This window comes from Osmia lignaria, chromosome 3 (genome assembly GCF_051020975.1).
Source record: "Osmia lignaria lignaria isolate PbOS001 chromosome 3, iyOsmLign1, whole genome shotgun sequence".
NCBI lineage: Eukaryota > Metazoa > Arthropoda > Insecta > Hymenoptera > Megachilidae > Osmia > Osmia lignaria.
Window position 1 is genome coordinate 5,429,028 of NC_135034.1, and position 15,475 is coordinate 5,444,502.

The 15,475-nt window shown below is 34.1% G+C and overlaps 3 protein-coding genes across 9 annotated transcripts; 2 read left to right on the top strand and 1 right to left on the bottom strand.

The window, feature by feature from the left end:
• Positions 1-480: 480 nt before the first annotated feature.
• Positions 481-2,875, top strand: LOC117605140 (protein asteroid-like). The gene has a single exon (XM_034326100.2). The coding sequence runs from the start codon at positions 534-536 to the stop codon at positions 2,709-2,711; it is 2,178 nt and encodes a 725-aa protein (XP_034181991.2). The 5' UTR covers positions 481-533; the 3' UTR covers positions 2,712-2,875.
• Positions 2,876-3,246: 371 nt separating this feature from the next.
• On the top strand, positions 3,247-7,959 carry Etl1 (SWI/SNF-related, matrix-associated actin-dependent regulator of chromatin, subfamily a, containing DEAD/H box 1). Its single transcript, XM_034326099.2, has 13 exons — positions 3,247-3,290; positions 3,828-3,955; positions 4,210-4,340; positions 4,403-4,584; positions 4,647-4,875; positions 4,939-5,272; positions 5,344-5,618; positions 5,683-5,820; positions 5,889-6,212; positions 6,288-6,589; positions 6,654-6,866; positions 6,927-7,033; positions 7,092-7,959. The coding sequence occupies exons 1-13, from the start codon at positions 3,283-3,285 to the stop codon at positions 7,244-7,246; spliced, it is 2,526 nt and encodes an 841-aa protein (XP_034181990.1). The 5' UTR covers positions 3,247-3,282; the 3' UTR covers positions 7,247-7,959.
• A 54-nt stretch (positions 7,960-8,013) lies between these two features.
• Positions 8,014-14,330, bottom strand: Hydr1 (abhydrolase domain containing Hydr1). 7 transcript variants are annotated; one of them, XM_034326108.2, is made up of 7 exons: positions 14,179-14,330; positions 9,926-10,095; positions 9,618-9,828; positions 9,364-9,476; positions 9,030-9,267; positions 8,784-8,949; positions 8,014-8,603 (listed from the first exon to the last, which is right to left on the bottom strand). In XM_034326108.2, exons 2-7 carry the CDS (start codon positions 10,087-10,089, stop codon positions 8,422-8,424), a joined length of 1,074 nt encoding a protein of 357 aa, XP_034181999.1. In that variant the 5' UTR covers positions 10,090-10,095; positions 14,179-14,330; the 3' UTR covers positions 8,014-8,421. The 7 variants fall into 7 exon arrangements, with proteins under 7 accessions (XP_034181999.1, XP_034181992.1, XP_034181995.1 ...); XM_034326101.2 differs by lacking the exon at positions 14,179-14,330 and adding an exon at positions 12,142-12,426; XM_034326104.2 differs by lacking the exon at positions 14,179-14,330 and adding an exon at positions 11,969-12,111.
• Between the last annotated feature and the right edge of the window lie 1,145 nt (positions 14,331-15,475).

The following is a 15,475-nucleotide window of genomic DNA, read 5'->3' on the forward strand; positions in this document are numbered from 1 at the left end:
GTATATCATTTATGCACCCTAATGAAAATGTAGCTTGTATTGTATTTTAAAAAGACCTCGTAAAATTGAATTTTTTAATTCGATCGTAGCGCCATCTGTACGAAAACGGCTCAAACTACTCAACAACTTACCGACCGGCCGGGAATACTGGCGCCATCTATCGGGAAAGTTCGGAAACTACTCGTCGAATAGTTTCCTCGGTTGCCCGACAGGCGGCGCCCGTGTTCCCATCTGGAAAAATCTTAATCGGTAAGTTGTTACGTTGTTTCAGCCGTTTTCGTATAGATGGCGCCAGGATCAAATTTAATAAATTTTAATTTTAGGCGGTCTTTTTAAAATACAAGTTTTAAATTGTGCTCTCTTAATGCAGACCTAATTGGACCTGGGGGTGTCTGAGACCCCGAAAATCTCTTCGAGAAAAAGTCATGTCCAGTTTTCCTCTATCTGTAGTCACTGTAGGTTGATTCAGTTGTTTGTGGTTGTTTGGAAACCATTCTAATGCATTGTAAGCTGTTGTAAACTAAAAATCCAGGATGGGTATTAAAGGATTAACTAAATTCATAAGCAATCGCTCAGATCATTACCTAGAATATTACGAATTACATGATACGTATTTGGTAATTGATGGTGACAGTATTTGCTTTCAACTATATAATTCGTATGCGAACTGTAATTGCATTTTTGGCGGCGATTATGATAAGTATGCACAATGTGTATCAGATTTCTTTGATAATCTGTTAAAATGTAACATAACGCCATTGGTTTTATTTGATGGGGCTTATGAGAATAAGAAAATGAAAACTATTATATACAGAACTAGGCAAAGGATCCGTACAGCATCATCTTTTTGCCCTCTCAGTCAACGGAGAATGAAATTTTTCCCTCTATTTTTAACCAAAGTTTTCAAAAATGTTTTGAAAGAGAAAAATATTCGTTACATGCAATGTTTATTAGAGGCTGATAATGCTATAGCCTCGGTGGCAAAAATTTTGAATTGTCCTGTATTCAGCTATGATTCTGACTTCTACATATATGGATCATTATATATACCATTTAATACAGTAGATAATTATGCAACCAAAAGTGGAACAGGAAAAGGCTATGTGATATGCTGTAAAATTTATAGAACTGAGCGCTTATTGAATTCTTTTAAAGGTTTAGATGAATCAATGTTACCACTGGCAGCGATACTCTTGGGTAACGATTATGTAAACCGTTCTACATTTAGAAACTTCTTTTATCATTTAAAACTACATGGAGTATCAAGGAGTACACATAATATCCAGCAACGTCGTATAGAAAAAACCTTCATTTGGTTAAGCAAATATACATTGGACAAAGCTGTTGCTGGAATTTTAAGTACATTAGATAAGCCTATACGACAAAGAATACTACACTTAATAGAGACTAACATAAACAGTTACATAAATGTATCTACTGAAATACTTACTCCATTAGGTTTCCCAAAAGACTATGTTGCCCAAGTAAATAGCCATCATTTAAATAGAATTTTCAAATATAATGGAGATATTAATAGCTTAACATATATAGAAGAAATTGGTGAAAAAGATGGCATTGACACAAGTGAAGAAGAGGAAGAAGAAGAAATTGAAATAATGAATGAGTCTGAATCAATGTCCAGTAATGCACTTGTTAGTAATTTACCTGTATGGTTTATAAATGAATTTCTAATGGCTGAACAAGAGTCATATTTACTGGACTTAATAATTCGAGGTTTATATATTTGTTATGTACAAATAGAGGATTACAATTATTCTTCGAGCATTATGATATGTTCAAGAATTATTAACGTTATATTTGCACTTCTAAAATCAGCAGTAAATGATGAAGTACATCATATGAGCTATATGACCAGAGATGAAAATGAAGCCAATTTACTGGCACGTTTTGTAATAGAATGTACAGGAAGTATAGTTTCTTGTGCACTTCCATCTTTGGCTAATCTAAGAGAAGTTCCATTAACTATTAGAAGAGAGATTTTAAATGATACATTAGAAGTTTCAGATATGAAACATATAAATGAATTTCCATCAGAATGGATATTATATATAATGTGTATAAAATATTGGATGAAGCACCCTAATCCTTCCAGATTATTTAATAGTTGTACATACTCCCTTTATGTCTGTATGTTATTTCATATAATAGACATAAAAATAGGGAAATATAGAGATTTACACGATTTTCAACGTAAATATAGTAACAGACTTCAGGCTATAGAAGAGAAAAGAAAAGCAAATGGTTATAAACCAAATTATTCAATGAATATTACAGTTACTAAAGCCCTTAATGAAGTCGATCCTGATGATTGTATACTGGCAGCACCTTTTTTCATTTCTCATTTTAAAATGGATACAACATTATATTCAAATCCAAAGAAATTTAATAAATTTATAGTTCACATATTTGCAGAGTTTCAAAATTGTTTAAAACATGGTATGGATTTGAATACACTTTTAGGAAAGCCTTATCCACCGGCTAATATTGCTAATTTATATAATGGTACCTTACTATACAATTTATCTACTAATTTTCAAGCACAGGATGATATTGAAAGATATATAAATACTGTGTTTCATAAATCACAAAGCCTTTTAAGGGTCTTTAATATATTTTTGGTGAAAATAAAACAGAAAGCTAAATCTCGCAGAAAGCATAAACGGTCCAAAATGAAATCAAAACTTGGATAAAATTCATGATCCAAATAATCGATTTTGTTCATTTACTTTAAACTAAATACTTTACTGTAAATACTTTTTATATTTTATATAAAAGTTGAAACCCTACGAGTTGTATGTATATGCATATGTAATGTAACAAAGCGAGTGTAAAGTAAGAATAAATTAAAGATTTATCGGTGTACAAATTTGCATTCGAGTTATTTCATTTTATTATACTATTTCTATTTCTTCTTGGAAATAGAACGTTTTCGCTTTTGATTTTTGCTTCGTGAAGTACTTGCTCTAGGATACTGGAAAGAATGTGTAATTAATTTCCATAATCATAACAAACTCAGGTGTAAGTGCGAAGAGTGGTAGAAAAAGGATTGGTAAGACAGGCACGAACTGTACTTTGTAAATGCACAACTAACTTTATCTCGGGGTGTCTGGGACCCTTAAAGTCATAATCTCTCGAGAAGAAAGTCATTTCCAGTCCTTTTGTATCTTTAGTCACTGATAATACAAACACGAAATCCTTTGGGTAAAATCGTATGAATGATACTATATATTCTCTAAGCTATAGTTCTTTAAAAGCGTGTGCATGAAGATGTAATATGAATTCTTTTGTTTCACTTCATTATTTAAAAAATTTGGGAAAATTACGAATATGATTCTTACGCAATAAATTGTTTAATGCATACATATTAAAGCTAAATTTCTTCGTACATATTATGAAATTATCACTGTCCTGAACCTTTGTATTGCTTATTTTTCGTAAAGTTATATTTTACGAAAAAGTAGTACTGAACAATACGTTGCTGAGCATGTAATTAATCAAAGAATATATGTTTGATTAAGAAATTGGTATCCTTAGCTCAAATTTTTAATTAATTACAGTTCATAAATATCAAAGATTTTTAGTAATCTTTTTATTAACAATTCGCAAAAGATGAGAGGCGATAGGTGGTTGTAAAAGCGATTACGTAAAATTATTAAAAGTTTGGGCTCAGGTATTTAAAATATCAGGTAAATTTGTAATTATATTAACCTGTTGGATATCTATCTTTCTTTGTAATTCGGAGCTTTCCTGAATGCACCTGTCAAACAAGTTTAAAAGCTACCTTTACAAAAATGTATTTTCACCAGCGTCTCTCATTCGTTTAACGAGATGTCGGATTCGAATTCGCCGAAAACGGATGCAAGCAGTTCAAACCTTTCAGGAAATTTACGGCAGTTTCGATTTCAGAAGAAACAACTGAAACCGTCGAACATGTGTAAGGCTTTTTTTATTTTCGAATCATAATTTATAGGTCAATACAACTGGTGTCCATCTTTTGTTATGTTATTAAGAATACCCCTTTTACATGATTCCTATAATGTTACCTTTTGATTAAAAACTGATGGTTAATTATATTTTGATTTAAATAATAGATATAAAGGAGTATAGTATACTTCACAATTATTGGTTAGTTTATAATATATAATTATAAGCAAATGATCATGAATTAATTGTATTTTATTTTTTAAGCGGATGATGACAGCAATTTAGTATCTTCTGAGATTCAATTCAGACGTAAAGCAGTAAATGTAATTGAAGACAGCGATAGCGATTCTGATAATGCCACTAAGAATGCGACATCTTCGAACCACAAGAATAAGGTATATGGAAATGCTATATTGTATCTTAACTTTATTTAACTTAACTTTATGTAATTTTATAGGAACTAGATAAAAATACAAATTGGAACAGCGACGAGGGTGATGAAGATTCAAGGAACACTAGGAAGAGACCCTTGAAAGGATCTTCTGTATCCAATAAGAAAAAAAAAAGAAAATATAATCAAACCGAAGATGTTGACGTTGATTCAGATGAACAATGTTTTAAGGATAAAGTATTTGATAGGTATGTATCTAATAACCTAACAAGTATCGCTTATATTAATTTCTCTTTTACAATATTCACAGTGATGAAGATTCAGATATAGAAATATCTAACGAACTCACCGGTGATAAGAAAGCAGTTTTAGAATTCATGCAAAATGCTCTGACAACAGAGTTACTTTTAATGTCTCAGTGTTCTCAAAAGAAAACCAATGCTATCATAGAAGCAAGGCCATTCAAAGATTGGAGAGATTTAGTTCAGAAGTTTCAGAATAATAAATATTTAGATACAGAACTTTTGAATTCAGCTCAGGTAAATAATAGAAACTGACGGATTTTCAATTTTCTTATTTTAATTTCATTTCTAACGAAATAGGAATTATTGGCTACCAGACATGCGGTTGAAACTCTGATGAAAAAATGCCTCCGTTTATCTACAAATATTGAAAGGGCTGTAGCTGTGGGAGCATCAGCCATCACAAGTCAACCAAAAGGACTACCAGCAAATTTAAAATTAGCTTCGTATCAGATGGTTGGGTTAAATTGGCTTGCTGTGATGCATGCACAAAATGTTAACTGTATACTAGCGGATGAAATGGGTTTGGGAAAGACAGTTCAGGTAATAGCCTTTCTTACGTATTTGAAGGAGGCTGGTCTTAAGGATGAAAAAGATGGACCACATTTAATTGTAGTTCCTAGTTCAACAATGGGTAAGTAGACATTGGTAGATCATTTTTAATTTTTACTGCTTCTGTTTGTAATTATTCTTCAATTCGTATAGAAAACTGGAAAAACGAGTTAGAGAGATGGTCACCTGGGTTGAACGTTGTACAGTATTATGGTTCTCAGGAAGAACGAAAAGAAATGAGATTAGGTTGGCGAAACGGAGATCTGGATGATGTCGATGTTTTGTTAACGACGTATAATTTAATTAGCAGTACACCAGAAGAACGGAGATTGTTTCGTGTTATGCCTCTCGGTTATGTTATTTTTGACGAGGCTCATATGTTAAAGAACATGAGTACCATCAGATACGAAAACCTTGTTAGAATTAATGTACGTATCTGTTTCACTAAGTACATTTTTCTAACTAAATAGCAATGCGCAATTACTATTATAGGCAAAACATCGAATTCTATTAACGGGTACTCCACTACAAAATAATCTGTTGGAACTTATGTCGTTGCTGATATTCGTAATGCCTTCGCTGTTTGCTGGTAAACAAGCTGATTTAAAAAGTTTGTTTTCAAAGAACCCCGTGAGTACAAAGTGATTTAACAATAGTTGCAATAAATATAAAAGCAAATGGTGTTTTACATGTTTTAGAAAATTCCAGCAGTTAAAAAGGATGGCGAACAGCCATTATTTGAACAGGAACAAGTTAAAAATGCAAAGCAAATTATGAGACCGTTCGTACTTCGTCGATTGAAGTCTGAAGTTCTTCAAGACTTGCCGAAAAAAAGCGAACGAGTAATAAAATGTCCATTGACGAAAAAGCAAAAGAAACTGTACACAAATTTAGTTGCTGAGTTTTCAGCCGAAGCGGACCAAAGCACCGAAGTTAATGGTATTGGAATGATGATGCAGCTGAGAAAGCTTGCTAACCATCCGCTCTTAGTGCGGGATTATTACAATGATTCCAAGTTAAAAGTAAACTCAGAATTTCAATATTTATTAGAAATCTTCTAATGTTATTAATTCATAACGTACATAATTTTCTGTCAGATAATATCAAGTAGATTAGCAAAGGAACAAGCGTACAAGCAAAAGAATGCCGATTATATATTTGAGGATTTACAATGGATGTCAGACTACCAAATAAATCAGTTAACAAGGACGTATAAGAGTTTAGCTGGATTAGGGTTACCACAGGAACTTATTCCAGAAGCTGGAAAGTTAAAAATATTGGACAAGATGTTACCAAAGCTCAAAAAAGAAGGTCACCGTGTATTGATCTTCAGTCAATTCACCATGGTATTAGATATACTAGAAGAATATCTAACAATCGGAGGGCAAAAATATTTAAGGTTTGTTTGAATTTTGTTTGTATCAAAGTTCTTCAATTTTCAGTTATGTTAATATTTTCAACAGATTGGACGGTAGCACTCCAGTAACAGATAGACAGGATTTGATAAACGAGTATACGGAAGATGATAGTATATTTATATTTTTATTATCTACAAAAGCTGGAGGTTTAGGGATCAACTTAACAGCTGCAGATACCGTTATAATACATGATATTGACTTTAATCCATATAATGATAAGCAAGCAGAAGATCGTTGTCATAGAGTAGGCCAAAAGAGGTAATCACTGCTTATACTAATTATTATATAACAGTATAAGGATTATGATTGTATTTTTAGACCGGTTACTATAATGAGATTATTGGGCGAAGGTACTATAGAAGAAGGCATGTATGAAATAGCTCAGGACAAATTACATCTTGAACAACAAATTACAGATGAAGGAGGTAAGTGCCATACATTTTTTGTTTGTTATTTAATTGCAAGAGTAACATTTATTCGCAGAAAATGAGAGCGCAGATAAAAAGAGTGTACTGAAGTTACTTAAGATGACATTGGGATTGGATCACAATAGATCCTTATCTCTGTCACCAGTAAAAAATGCAAGAACGAGTAACGGATTATTGAATAGTGAAGCGAAATGTAATATAGAATTTTAAAATTAATATTTTACTTAAACCATATTTTTTACTAGTGAAAAGATTTGCATCGTTTTTTATATATATGTATATGCATTCTTCAAGTATGTGACAGTGCTGTTGCAGTTTTGCAACACGTTGAACTTCTTTAATTTGAAGGAATTTGCGTATACAATTTTAAATGAACTTACTTGTGAAATTCTATAATCTATTTGTACATCATGATTCTATTTGTACACATAGATATCCGTAATTTTTTATTTTATTTTCTGTTTAATACATGTGTTATATCTTACTCATGTACTTTTACTATAAAGTTTAAGAAAGTGATGAAGACTGCACAACTCCCAGTGAGAAAAAAATAGTGAATACTGGAAACTATACGAACAATTGTACGTTAAAATATTTCTTTTCATATTATTTTGCTCACATTCCTTAACAAATTTATTGTACAGACACTAAAGATACTACGCATCGGAGTTAATTTATTATCGTATAATACATGTATTTGTACTCAATTAAAATTTGATCATTGTAATAAACAGTGTATGTTAATTCCCTAACGATTAAGTAAATTAGATATTGTTAACAGTAATAAAATCAAGCATTTGAAAATAAATTATGAATTTGTATTTATGTCGTGTTAATCTTTTAAAACCCGAAATTCTTACAATAAGATTTACATCCCGTCCTCGAAAGAAGTTGTAGTAAAGTCCATCTATACGCTAAAAGATTATTTCCTAATTGGATTGAAAATAAAGCTGAGGATCGAAAACAATGCAAAAATATAAAATTAAAATATTATTTATTTCTGTCCAAATCTATGTATCAATTACCACGGTTTTGTAGTAAACACGTGTCATGTTAAAAATAAATTATAACATTACTATATTGTAATAGTAATAAACGAATGTGCGTTTTTGGTACCTAAAACACGTTTACGTATACGTGTAAAAAAATTATACACCTATATTATTAGAAGCTAATACGTCTTAGGTCGGTAACAGGAATATCATTAAAAAAAAAGCTATGAAAATTCTGTATCCCTTAACACTATTACATCACATGTGCGATACCCTGAATACGATTAATCATGGCACGTGATTGGTTTTTTTTTTTTATGCGGTGGCCAAACATAAACGGAACATTTGCTAAGAATATTCGTAGATGAACTTGCAATTAAATTTGTAAGTTCGTCATAACACCTGGCGATCCACATCGGTAATGAACAATGCAGCGAAAAATTGGGAGAATAATTTACCCATGTATTGTTCTTCTTTCACTGGCCACACTCCTTCTAAGAAACCTATATGACCGCCACGCGATGTCACCACGACAGCTACGTTCTTCGTTTCTGATATTTCCTTCAGAGGAATGGCTAAACATTAATGAAAAGAATTTAATTAGTTTGAAGAAATCCAACGAACCTGATTCACACCATGTTGAATAAAAAATTAAATTTGATTATTTCTATTTGTCTCTATGTCTTTGTGTTAGATGTGAGTAACAAGCGCATCGGGTCGATATGGTATTAAGACGATACGCAAACTTATATTACCATGAACAGGTTGGAATGGGTCGTCGGCAGCGCTGAGGCACAATAATGGTACATCAATCAAATGCAATTTGTCGTGTATGGTTGCGTTTGAATAGTACTCCTCCACGTCTTTGTAGCCAAATTGTTTCACCGTGAAATGCGAATCAAATTCTCGTACGGTTTGACTCTTAAAGGTAATAGAAAATATTATATTTAATTCAGCGGATGATTGTATACGTTGATAAGAAGAGATTTAGATAAGCTTACTTTCAGAAGTAATTCAATATCTACATCGAACATTCCGGTTTCCGATGAGTAATGCAAACGTTGTATATTCTTGCGTAGCGTGCCAGCCAAATATTTATTTATCATCAAATTGAAATAATTCTCTTCCGTGTTTTTCGTCGCAGCGAAAACATTCCATGGCACAGAGATTAGAAAGCATCCTCTTAATTTATTCCTTGCCATTACTCCTTGTTGCGCTAAATAATTACCTAATATTAATCTGAAAACAAATCACACAATATGTACATTGAATCTATTTAATTATATTTTTATGAAGTATAATAATAATTATTTTTTAAGGAAAGAATTTTATTACCCTCCCATCGAGATGCCCGTCGCTCCAAGAGGTACATGAGGATAAATTTTCTTTACATGCTCGATAACCTCTGATAAATCGTCGCTGTTTGCAGCACAGTACATCCGTGGAGTCTGGAATAATTATACGATTATCCCTGGTAAATTTCTGTTTCTATTCTTGCAACGCGCTAATTCTTAGACTGTATTTAAACGTCTGATTTCTGATAGGCGTTAATAAAGTATTCAAAGTACTCTATTTAATTTTTTTATTACCTTTAATTCTACGCCTCCCAGTCCCCTGTTGTTGAAGATTACACATCGTATCCCGACTTTTTTCGCGGACGAGACAAGACATTTGATGTACTCCGCTTGACTCGCACCGGTGAGTCCTGGCAAGATGATCACGATGGGAGATGTAACGGAGCATCCCTCTTCCGCCCAGTCCAAAGCCACTTCACCCCCATCCGACAGGGTCAGGATCTCCCTGCGAGACGATAGATTAATTAGAAGGAAAGTAAAAAAATAGGAAGCAATAATTAGCACGCATTCGTATCAATTAGCACGGTGACTAACTTACCAACCTGCGATAATTAATGAGCGGTAGGATTCGTGATCTCAGAAGACTAGCTATAATGGTCTGCGCCCTCGATTCGAAACACCATAGGGTTGGCCAGAATTTATTTCTCACTAGTGGTACCTGTTCCTCGAGAAACGATCGAAACGGTCCATGGGCGCATACTAGCATCGGCGTCTGAAAGTCATTTAGGAAGGTTGTACATAGTATAGTCATCGATTCATCGACCGAAATGAATGATCGAATGATTAAGCGTTGAAACAGTACGTCATAGGAAACATTGAAAGCATACGTAATTTACGATGTTAATATATATTAACATCGCTGCTGTATCGTATACTTATTTTCCATTACACAATTATTTCTTGCAATTTCAATTTTGATCTTATTTAATCATGTTATATACAAATTTGTTAATGTATGTACTGAATAATTAATAAATTAATGAATAATAAGTATTCAAAAAGAAACTGTCATTAAAAAAAAAACAGAAACCAAGGATTTGAACCGCGGACTTCTCGATAGTGAGTTATACGTTTAACCACGGAGCTATTTCCACGTGTGCGTTTGTTATACTTTAGAATGTAAGGCGTAACTAACTTTAATTGTTAATATCTTAAATAATTAGTCGTTTGCCCCCAAAATGGGATATGGCAGAGTTTCATTAATAAGTAAGCGTAACACATGGGTAGTTCCCCTGGTTAATTCTTTTCCCGCGTTTGTTCCCCACCCGCCATCTTATGAAAATGAAAATATCTTCTTTCAATGAAACTCATGCAAGTTTGGCAAGGTAACGGAACAACCTACATATTATTCGTTATTGATCTTCTGTAACAGTGAAAGATCAAGAAAGAATTTTTAGGAATATTACTTTTCAATTTCTCTATTCGATCTCCACGATTGGTACCGTCCTTAACCTCATCCACTATTCTCAGCATGTTCGTGACATTTTAAAAGAGCGAAAGACACTTCTGTCAAGCTGCAAAAATGAATGAAACTTTGCCTCGCTTGTTCACCGAGAAATTACATATGTACATACACCAATGAGTCCGTCTATTCAACATCGCATTATTCTTGACGAATGGCTATTTGGTGAACGCCGCGATGTTACCTGTTCAGGCGTGTGCGTGCACTGCGCGCGCAATTCGTCCGGGGCAAGTGCCTCGGAGTTTTAAGGTCAAATTAATAAATCGTGCAACTCCTCGTGGCTCGTATAAACTATGAAGGGTCGTGTCAGAGTTCGGCTATTCGTATCGCGGAAATCCTGATAATATATCGGTCTAACGGTATCCATAGCTTTGGCGTCTTAATCATGCGATAAGGAGAACAAGATATCTGAAATTGCGTAGTGTGATCATATTTCAATTGTTTGCAAAAAAAAAAAAAAAATTCATTTTCTATGATAATCGTCAACAAAGAAAATTGCTTTCGTTAATTAGATTGTTATCTATAATTTCTATAACCTTGTCATTTTCTTGCGTGAGAATTACAATATTGAGGTCAACGAGTGATCAAACAATAGTCGTGAGATAGTATCATGGAGTTATTTAATTCCGCGCTTTCGATTACATCCATTACCGATCGCAAATCAAGAGACGTTAGATAATTAAGACTCATTCCACGTCCACGTGTCAATAAACCTTTTATTGTTTCGGTAATGAATAGAAGACTCCAGAATTTGCAGCGAAATTCATCATTATTATTTTTAAGCGACACACATGTAATAGACTGAAGCATGATACATGCGTGACTCTGAATCAAATGAAAGTGATTGATGTTAATAAAGGTTAAAAGTCTATAGATAACCGATAACTGTTCCTATGTAGTCTAATTAGAAATTTACAATTAAATATAAACAATGTTATTATACAGACGATAAAACGACAGAGATAAATAAGAGAATTTCAAATATTATTCAAATTACAACATTTTTAATTCCAATTTCGTAATTTATTATCAAATCGTTCATTTGCGAAATAGAAATGTTTTTCTTTCGTAATTCTTGAATAAAATCTGTTTTATGGGTCGAAAGTAAGTACTTCTTAAACACCTGGCAATTATTAAAACGTTCAATGTATTAACACGTTCCGGTCGTTGATTTTGTATCGCTTATCATTCTGTCGTTTTAATTTCGCGAACGATTCACGAACGATTGCGAACTTTCTGTACAGAATGTAACTAAATGAACGAGAAACAGCGAGGGAGATACGTTAGCTTACTCACTTTGACAACTTCGAAAAGATAATAGATGCAAAATCCGGCGCCCAGTAGCGCCCCGTAGTAGACCGTCGGAATGTCGAGAAGTGATTCGAACAGATTCAGCATCGTTACACTCTATCGATACGTTAAACAGACTGGCTACACAGGTGGAACACGATGTGAACGGCGGTGATTGTCAGGATCGTTGACAATCTTCGCCCGTCGAATGTCGGTAGCCAACAAAACCGATCGCCAAGCTTTCGAACAGACTCGTGCGACCGCGCGCATGACGTTCAAATAATTGAACAGTCAAGTAGTTTACTAGCCGAGTGACCGGTACAACCGCGTTCAAAGATAGCCCCTCTCAGTTAAGGGGAAGCGTAGGAGAAGGAGCCACCCACTACACGCGCTTTGATTTATAAAAAATAGGTTAAAACTTCTGTCATCGCGAGAAGTGAATGGCTTCTTTCCTTATATTCATGTACATTCGGGTGCATCGTAGGCTTCCTTTGGTATAAAGAGGAATCTCTCATTTTCAGTCTTTAGAGAGAGCCTACTTTATAACCTCCTTTCCTCCCGCGTAAAGAAAATGGTTGACGAGCTAAAGCGAACTAGAGCGAGATTCGAAGCTGTAGCACGCTTGATTGTCAAAAATTAGGTGCGTGACCCGGCAGGAAATATTTCCGAAATTTGCCCCGCCTGCTGAAAAGGTTGGCCATCCCTGCTCTAGAGGCAACCCTTTATCGGCCATTTCCGGTGAAACCGTTTACCGTTTAACCTGTACAAAAGTGACAGAAAGTCTAAATGCTATAACCTCCTTTTCAAGATTGAAAATCTGAGATACGGGTTGGCTAATAAAGCATAGAGTAGGACAATTCTTCTCCTTAAGTAAAGGAAGCCTAAGTTGCATACGAATTTACTTCCCCTCGATCAAGGGAAGCCATTCTTCGATGCATATTTTCCGACAGTCGTGCACCGATTACGTACATGTAGTTACACACATGCACTCGACAGTCGGTCACGTGCACGCTAGTAGATTCGCTCCCACACTTACGGTACGACTCCTCCGCGCCATCCTACATGTATACAATATGTATATGTCCAAAAATACGCAAGTCGTGTGCATGGTGTGTAACGGGTTACGTAAGAACGGTTTAAACTTTTGCAGTGACCACAATGCAATTCGAATTCGTTTCGAGCAATCCACCCGAGTCAAGGTGCATTGCACGGACATTTTTATGCACATTGCTCAATGAAGCATCACTGTGCGATTCGGTTAGCTTCCGAGCAAAATGGTGGAAAGTAAAAGTAGTCTGGTCGATGAGTATCATTTCTACTGACGTTCAAACACGCATGCATTAAATAAAAATAACTCGTGCAAGTCATATTTCAGTTTTATGCTTTAAATGCACATTTTAACGATTTACCAGACGACGTTGGGTCTTCACACGTTACACGCTACGATAATATCTTGTATACGCCTAATTGATGCGTAGATACACACCGTGAACAATTCGCCCGTAACTGTGATCACGCGTGCGATCTATCAGACTGTAATCAGATCTTCCGCGATTATTCTTTTTACATAAGTCGCGACTATAATTGGTAGCGCTCCGAATTGTTATCAGGGATCGTAGAATTTTACCCGTTTTTGTAAGATATAATTTTGAGACAGGTTAGAAATTAAATGTCGTTTAAATTAGATAGTGCCATTATTAATAAATTAGTTAAGTTAGTTAAATGTAGAAATTAAATAGTGTCGTTAACACTGTATTTTAATTTTACAAGATAACAACCAAGAACAACTTGTTTATGTAAAAGAAAGCTTCTCGTTTTCTTTCCACGAGCATCTTCTTTTTTTTAGTTTATTCAGCTATAATTTCATGTCATTTTGAAATACTATAATTCTACTTCTCATATTTCATTACTCCAACCGCTTGAGCACCTAGATACGCCTGCGGTTAATAAATATATATAACACGATAAATATTAGTGTGTCATCGAGCAAACAAACCGTGTATAATATTATAATATTTAACAGAATTTAAACGAAGTACTTACCGTTAATAATTCAGCCACTTATCTTCCGAAAAATAACAGTAGTTATTCATTTCGAATAAATGATCCATTACTATCAAGATAGGCATCGCTATTTCTCGTAATGCTTTTCATATACATATAATAAAATAAGTGAACAGTCATGTTGGTAATCTAAATTTATACAGAATTTCAAAGTCAATCATTTGTATATGTATATATAATTTACCAACAATTATAACTTAGTTTCTCAACAAGAAGCATAGGTGCATCGAATTCTTAATTCAGCAGCGTAGATACATTTTATATCAATTTTCAATGCCATTACGGATATCTTTTTAAAGATAAAAGATCTCCTTGACCGATGACTCATTTGTCGAAAAAAGGTTCCAAGAATGGCACGCCTGTGCATTATCAAAGCTGATGACACACAACTTTGAATATTGCATTTTCTTACATTTCTGTACTTGGTTAACAAAACATGATTAACGTATTTCTATTTATAAACCTGTTTTCCATTCAGTTAACTGCAGTGACTACAGATCCAAAAAAACTGGACATGACAATGTTTTCTAGGAATCTTCAATTTGTGTCTCGAGGACGACTGCCATCTCCTTTAGCTGAGTATAAAAACGTGTAACACTTCGTACTGAAATAGTGAACGCAAGTTGACGGTAACGGCAGATTGCTTCGATGTATCACCGATACCAGATGAAGGTTTCATTATGAGCGTTTGGTGACATCACGCGTTAATTATAAATTAATTGTTAAATTAAATTGCTCATGAAAAAGAATCTCAAATTCGAAAGATTTGCATTTTAAAAAAACTGCGACAAATTAAATCTTTTTAAAATCGACCACAGCGTCACCTATACGAAAACGTCTGAAACTACTCAATAATTTACCGACTTTGTGGTGGTCGGCTACGAAGTCGGTAATGTTCACAAAAGTTATTTGAATTTGTTAAAATATAATAAATGAACAACGAGCATGTTTTAATCAAGGCGGCGTTAAGATTTTTCTTGAAGGCGGTTTCTTTATTACTGACTTCGTTGCCGGCCGCCACAAATTTCGGAACACTAGCGCCATCTATCCGCAAGTAGCGGAAACTACTCGTTGAATAGTTTCAGTCGATTGCTAATAGATGGCGCTAGTGTTCCCGCAGCCGGTAACTTGTTGAGTAGTTTCAGCCGTCTTTGTAGAGATGGCGCAAGAATCGAATTAAAAAATTTTAATTTATGGTGGGCTTTTTAAAATACATGTTTATCAAACAATTACTTTAGTAATTTTGCGGTTTTGTGTTGATTCTGATTTTTACGAA